This window comes from Mesoplodon densirostris, chromosome 7 (assembly GCF_025265405.1).
Source record: "Mesoplodon densirostris isolate mMesDen1 chromosome 7, mMesDen1 primary haplotype, whole genome shotgun sequence".
NCBI lineage: Eukaryota > Metazoa > Chordata > Mammalia > Artiodactyla > Ziphiidae > Mesoplodon > Mesoplodon densirostris.
This window is the reverse complement of record NC_082667.1, coordinates 63,577,717-63,585,719: the sequence shown is the minus strand read 5'-3', so window position 1 is coordinate 63,585,719 and position 8,003 is coordinate 63,577,717. Positions and strand designations below refer to the sequence as shown.

The following is an 8,003-nucleotide window of genomic DNA, read 5'->3' as shown; positions in this document are numbered from 1 at the left end:
TATCCCTTCCCTTCCCCCTTTGGTAACCATAAGTTTGTTTTCTATGTCTGTGAGTCTGCTTCTGTTTTATAAATAAGTTGATTTGTATTTTTTTTAGATTCTAAATATGTGATATCATATAATACTTGTCTTTCTCTTTCTGACTTACTTCACTTAGTATGATAATCTCTAGGTCCATCCACGTTGCTGCAAATGGCATTATTTCTTTCTTTTTTATGTCTGAGTAATATTCCATTGTGTGTGTGTCTGTGTGTATATATTATATATATATATATACACACACATATATATATATATCACATCTTCCTTATCCATTCATCTGTCAGTGGACATTCAGGTTGCTTCCATGTCTTGGCTATTGTGAATAGTGCTGCTATGAACATAAGGGTGCATGTATCTTTTCGAATTAGAGTTTTCATCTTTTCCCAATATTGCGCAGGACTGGAATTTCTGGATCATATGGTAACTCAATTTTTAGTTTTTTAAGGAACTTTCCAGCTATTTTCCATAGTGGCTGCACCAGTTTACATTCCCATCAACAGTGTAGGAGGGTCCCCTTTTCTCCACCACCTCTCCAGTGTTTATTATTTGTAGACTTTTTAATGACGGCCATTCTGATTGCCGTGAGGTGATATCTCATTGTAGTTTTGATTTGCATTTCTTTAATAATTAGCTAATGTGGAGCTATTTTTCATGTGCCTATTGGCCATCTGTATGTCTTCTTTGAAGAAATGTCTACTTGGGTCTTCTACCCATTTTTTTTTTTTCTTTTTGTGGTACGCGGGCCTCCCACCGCTGTGGCTTCTCCCATTGTGGAGCACAGGCTCTGGACGCGCAGGCCCAGTGGCCACGGCCCACAGGCCCAGCTGCCCCGCGGCATGCGGGATCCTCCCGGACCGGGGCACAAACCCGTGTCCCCTGCATTGGCAGGCGGTCTCCCAACCACTGCGCCACCAGGGAAGCCCTTCTACCCATTTTTGATTGGGTTATTTGGTTTTTTGATATTGAGTTTCATAAGCTGTCTGTATATTTTAGAAATTAAGCTCTTGTTGGTGGCATCATTTGCAAATATTTTCTCCCATTCCATAGGTTGTCTTTTCATTTTGTTTGGTTTCCTTTGCAATACAAAAGCATAATTTTGATTACGTGCCATTTGTTTATTTTTGCTTTTATTTCTATTACCTTGGGAGACTGAACTAAGAAAATGTTACTGCAATTTATGTCTGAGAATGCTTTGCCTATGTTCTTTCTAGGATTTTTATGGTGTCATGTCTTATATTTAAATCTTTAAGCCATTTTGAGTTTGTGTGTGTGTGTATGGTGTAAGAGTGTTCTAACTTCAGTGATTTACATGGGGCTGTCCAGCTTTCCCAATACCACTTGCTGAAGAGACTGTCTTTTCTCCATTGTACCATCTTTCCTCCTTTGTCAAAGATTAATTGACTGTAGACGTGTGGGTTTATTTTTGGGCTGTCTATGTTTGTTCCATTGATCATATGGCTGTTTTTGTACTGAAACCATGTGGTTTTGATTACTGTAGCTTTGTAGTATTGTCTAAAGTCTGGGAGGGATGTGCCTCCAGCTTTGTTCTTTTTCCTCAGAGTTGCTATATCAATTCTGGGTCTTCTGTGGTTCCATATAAATTTTACAATTATTTGTTCTAGCTCTGAGAAAAATGTCATGGGTAATTTGATAGGGATCACATTAAATCTGTAGATTGCCTTGGTAGTATGGCCATTTAATCAATATTAATTATTGCAATCCAAGAGCATGGGATATCTTTCCATTTCTATCATCTTCAATTTCCTTTATCAATGTTTTAGTTCTCTGCATATAGGTCTTTCATATCCTTGGTTAGGTTTATTCCTAAGTATTTTTTTTGATGCAATTTTAAATGGGAATTTTTTTTTTTACTTTCTGATATTTCATTGTTAGTATAAAGAAATGCAACAGTTTTCTGCATATTAATCTTGTATCCTGCTACCTTGCTGAATTCATTTATTAGTTCTAATAGTTTTTATGTGGAGTCTTTATGGTTTCTATAGAGTATCATGTCCTCTGCATACAATGACAGTTTTACCTCTTCCCTTCCAATTGGGGTACCTTTTATTTCTTTTTCCAATTGCTGTGGCTAGAGCTTCTAATACTATATTGAATAGAAGAGATGAGAGTGGGCATCGTTGTTTTGTTATAGAATTTAGTGGGAAGGCTTTCAGCTTTTCAGCCTTGAGTATTATATTAACTGTGGGTTTGTTGTAAGTGGTATTGGTATGTATTGATACTATCACAATGCTAGGTGATGTGGCTATATCTTAATGGGTCTTGAAATGTATTGAAAGAGACAGTGAACAACATTTAGCACATGTCCCATTTAAGTAAATGACAGAGAAAACAATTTAATTGGAAATAATTAGTCAGTGCATCTAGAAAGAAGACAAGGGAAGCTTCCTGGGGGAAGATGTCACTCCATTTACTCACTGAACTCTCATGACATAAACTTTTATATTTACCATATTTTGCTCCAGGTAGGATACGAAATGGTAAAATAGTCCTCTGCTCTGACTAGTATAGAAGTCATATATGTTAAAATGTCATCCTAATACAATCAGACATGCACACAGAACTCATAAACTCAATCAGTGATTGAAGATGATTTTTTAGGAAGGTGACTTTTTTTTGTAGAATTCCATTTTAATAAAATTCAAAAGCAATCAAGATGAAACTGTATTTTTTCTGTAACATATATGTGTAATGAAATTATTTTATTGAATGAAAGATTCTTTAAATTCTGTAGTGCTTTTCAGTTTTAAAAGTTTCACACATGTGATTTCGTATAATCCCATAATAAGCCTTTTCCCTGCCCTTACCCCTTTATTGCCCCGCCTCCCTTCCCTCTCTGCACTGGTAACCACTAGTTTGTTCTCTATATCTGTAAGTCAGCTGCTTTTTTGTTTTATTCACTACTTTGTTGTATTTTCAGATTCCACATACAAGTAATATCATACAGTATTTGTCTTTCTCTGTCTGACTTATTTCAGTTAACATAACGTTCTCAAAATCCATCCATGTTGCTGCAGATGGCAAAATTTCATTCTTTTTTGTGGATGAGTAGTATTCCATTTGTGTGTGTGTGTGCATATATATATATATATATATATAGTGTGTATACATGTGTGTTTCCATTCATCTGTTGATGGATACTTAGGTTTCTTCCATACCTTGGAAATAGTAAATAATATTATGAACACTGGAGTGCATGTGTCTTTTTGAATTAGCATTTTTGGGGTTTTTTGGGTTTTATACCCAGGAGTGGAATTGTTGGGTCATATGGCTGTTCTCTTTTTAGTTTTTAAAGAAACTTCTATACTGTTTTCCCCAGTGATTGCACCAATTTACATTTAGGGAGGTGACATTTAAACTGGGTTTGAAACAAAGACTGTGGTTTAAGAAGCAGGGGGGAAGAACACTGCAAATAGAGAAACAATGTGTGCACAGTAGGAGAGCCACCAAGGGGCATTCCATGCTTGGGAGATGATGGGATGCTTTCCATGTAGAGGAGGTTGGTGGCAGAAGATGAGATGGACAGGTAAACCTTGAATGCCATGCTAGGGCACTTGCACTTGCAGGGACTCTTTAACTTTACTAGTTAAGAAGGTGTTCTCCCAAGTGACTCTGCCTGGGTATAAATACCAGCTCCTCCTTTAACAAACTTTATCACCTTCACAAATTAAGTAACTCCCTAAGCCATAGTTTCCTTATTTCAAACATGAACACAATACTACTATTTATCCCGTAAGGTATTTAAGAGAATAAATGAGAGAGATGGTCTGATTACATTGGCTATCTTGATATTCTTTAAATATGTCAAGCGCATTCCCACCATGGGGTCTTTGCAGTAGTGTTTCCTGTGAGTGTCATGTTTTACTCCTAGATCTTATATGGTGCATGCTTATCAATTCTAGTTGCAAAGTAAATATCAGTTCCATAGAAAAGGCTTTCCTGACTCTACAACTGGAAGTAGCCACCTAGTCCCACACTCTCATATCACTTTCCTTTAATTCTCTTCATGGCATTTTTCTCAGTCTGAGATAGGAGAGGTCATATGTGTCTTATCACATGTTATATTTCCCATCAGAGAATTGACTAATACATCATAGACATTAACTAAATATTTTTGGAATTAATTTATTGACTTTGCATAGTCAATTAAGCAACCTGTACCTTGGTTTCAATTTTTGTAGCATCAGGATTGAAATACCTACCACACAGAATTGTTGGGAGAAACCTAGTGAGAAAATTCTATCAAACACACAGCATATTGTCCAGTATATTTCAGATTTTAAATCAATACTGGTTACCTGCATCACTGCCTTGTAAATTTTTTCCAGTATTTCAGTACATAAAGAACACACAGACTTGCCAGATAAAGGTATATTTTCTCTTTTCTTCGAGCTTTGTGGATCCTACAAAATACTTTCCAGTGTTGTCTCTACCAGTCTTTCCCCAACCTACAACTCCACACCAATGTCTTCTCACTGTTTTCCTTTCATTCCCTAGTGCCTGAAACCAAGCTCTGTATTGTTTGGAAACTCTGTATGTTACTTTCATGCTGTCATCTCAAACACAGAGTGGATATTTTAACAATGGATGAAAACGACCTGAGGAAGTTGAGTTCTTAAAAGAGCTGTGCTGCAAAGAAGTCCTATCCGATACCAGTATATCAGCTAGATTTATCCTGGAAGTTTTCCTGAAAGCTCAAGAATTGGTCAGAACATCATGAACCAAATGAGCTATTCAGGATGGGAATAGTCTATCCATAACCATTTTTTAAAATTAATTAATTAATTAATTAATTTTGGGCTGTGTTGGGTCTTCATTTCTGTGCGAGGGCTTTCTCTAGTTGTGGCAAGTGGGGGCCACTCTTCATCGCAGTGTGCGGGCCTCTCACTATCACGGCCTCTCTTGTTGTGGAGCGCAGGCTCAGTGGTTGTGGCGCACAGGCTTAGTTGCTCCGTGGCATGTGGGATCCTCCCAGACCAGGGCTCGAACCCGTGTCCCCTGCATTAGCAGGCAGATTCTCAACCACTGCACCACCAGGGAAGCCCCTATCCATAACCATTTTGCTTCCAAGATCTGACTGAATGACAGACAATTATTGAAAAACTCCACTTGAACTCATTGTTATGTACAGAAAATAGTACAAATTTCAAAATGGTAAATTCACTTATTAAGTCATTGGCATAATTGTCAGCCAAGCAGCCACTGCCTTCTGGAGAGTACCTCTGAAGATATAATTATTTTCCAAGAATGTTTGGAAGCCATTCGAAAAATTTTCCTTACTTCTCTTTAAGGTAGTATTGATTCAGTTAACATTGTTAAGTACTTATATATGCCAGACTGTGATTAGACCGCACGTAAACATTGTATACCCTTTACTCCTCATACTCCTGTAGGTGAGAAAATGAACTTTTTTATTTCATATTTCCCTCATTCATTCAGATTCTGACTGTAGAAGATAGAAAGGGGTAATAAATTAGGGGGTTCCCAGAATATATTTGGGGCTACTGTATGGCATTTACATACATTCTCCTATGAGAATCTTTTTCTTCATCACTCTGAGTCCTGACCTGGAATTCAGCCAGGTACATTTAACTTCCATTTCTCAGGCTTTCTCATTAAGCGTTGTCTGTCAGTGTCCTCGATTAAAGGCCAGGTGACGTCAGTGCTTTCTACAATCTCATCAGAGTTTTGACCCCAAGAAGCTCTGCACCTTTGGAGGAGAGTTGTTATGTGCACCAGGAGGATGGACAATCATACCACAGTGAGCACATTCCTTCTGTGGGGACTTTCCAGTTTTCCAGACCTGCAAGATCTCTCCTTCGTGATGATTTTCTTCTCCCATGTGACCATCCTAGTTGCAAATGTGTCCATAATGGTGGCCATCAAGCTCAATCACAATCTTCACACCCCCATGTACTTTTTCCTCTGTGGTTTGTCCTTTTCAGAAACCTGTACCACTATGGTAATCATCCCCCGCATGCTAGTGGACTTGCTATCAGAAAGCAAGACCATTTCTCTTCCTGAGCGTGCTACACAGATGTTTTTCTTCTTTGGATTGGGAGCTAACAACTGCTTACTCTTGGCTGCCACGTCCTATGACCATTACACTGCTATTCACAACCCGCTGCACTACACCATCTTGATGACCCAAAAGATCTGCTTTCAGCTCATGACAGCTTCTTGTGTTACTGGGATTGTGGTGTCACTGTGCATTGTCCTTGTAGTATTCAACTTGTCATTCTGTGACTCCACCATCAAGCACTTTTTTTGTGACATTACATCTGTAGTCTCCCTTGTCTGTGATTACACCTTTTTTCAGAAAATGGTTCTTCTTGGCTTCACTGCCTTTGTTTTGGTGGGGAGCTTTATTTTCATTATGATTTCCTGTGTCTTCATTGGGTCCATAGTTAAGAGGATGCCATCTGCCCAGGGGAGGTATAAGGCCTTCTCAACTTGCTCCTTCCACCTCACTGTGTTGTGCATACACTATGGATTTGCTGGCTTTGTCTATCTGAGACCCAAGGACAGTGACTCATTCCGTGAAGATATGCTGATGGCTCTGACATATACAGTACTGACACCTCTGCTTAATCCCATTGTTTACAGTCTAAGAAACAAACATATGAAAATATTCCTAAAGAAAGTACTAGGCAATATATGTAGGTTTTCCCCTAGATGGTAAATAAAAGAGCTCTGAACACTTTTAAATTTTTACAGAGCATTGATAAATTAAAGTGGAGAAAGTGGAGTACTTCCAATAAAAATCATCACGTTGTATACAAAGCAATTAAAGTGTGTTCTAACTGCCTGAAATGCTCTGGTCTCACTTCTTTCTATGAAACCAGATGTAGTTGTAAAATATTTTAAAATGAGATAAAATATTCTAAAATATTATTACATATATATGTACATATACAGATATACACATCCATGCATACACACATGCACATATGTATGTAGTAAATGTATCAAAAATGTTTTAGAATACTCTATTTTCATAATTTTGGTTTCCTTTGGAGAAGGAAGAAAATTATATTAAAAAGGAAAAGAAGAAAGAAGGAAAGAGAGGGAGAGAGAGACAGTGAGAGAAAGAGAAGGAGGGGAAAGAGAAAGATCACTGATTTACTTAATCAAAAAAGGAGAAAGCACAAACACACAAATTTAGTGTTGAAATGAGTGAAAGACCACAATGCAGAGAAATTTCAAAACTTTTTATTTTTTAATTTATTTTTTTACATCTTTATTGGAGTATAATTGCTTTACAGTGGTGTGTTAGTTTCTGCTTTATAACAGTGAATATATGAATATACATATACATATGTTCCCTTATCTCTTCCCTCTTGCGTCTCCCTCCCTCCCACGCTCCCTATCCCACCCTCAAAACATTTTAAGAAAATACCTGTTTAACTCTATTCAAAGAAACATGGAAACTAGATGGGAATGGATGAATTTCTTTTTTTTTTTTTTTCTTTTTGCGGTATGTGGGCCTCTCACTGTTGTGGCCTCTCCCGTTGCGAAGCACAGGCTCCGGATGCGCAGGCCCAGCGGCCATGGCTCACGGGCCCAGCCGCTCCGCGGCATATGGGATCCTCCCAGACCGGGGCACGAACCCGTATCCCCTGCATCGGCAGGCGGACTCTTAACCACTGCGCCACCAGGGAGGCCCAATGAATTTCTGAAAAAATAAAATAAAATGATGAAAGTTACTGCAGAAGAAATATGCATTTTTAACATACCAAATTCCAGGAATAATATAGACGTCTGTCAAAGAGCTATTCTTTCCAACCCCCAACAAAGGAGTAGACTAGATGGTTTCATAATGAACTTCCACAAAAATCAAATAATTCAAATGTTGTTTGAGTTACAGCATAGACAAAGATAAATAGCTTGGAATTTTTGAAAGCCACAGAGGTGGAAGGTGCTATAAATAACTGAATCTAATC

General features: G+C 38.0%; 1 protein-coding gene across 1 annotated transcript; it reads left to right on the top strand.

Annotated features, from left to right (window-relative positions):
* Window positions 1-5,803: 5,803 nt before the first annotated feature.
* On the top strand, window positions 5,804-6,742 carry LOC132494188 (olfactory receptor 10T2-like). The gene has a single exon (XM_060105210.1). The coding sequence runs from the start codon at window positions 5,804-5,806 to the stop codon at window positions 6,740-6,742; it is 939 nt and encodes a 312-aa protein (XP_059961193.1).
* The last annotated feature ends 1,261 nt before the right edge of the window (window positions 6,743-8,003 follow it).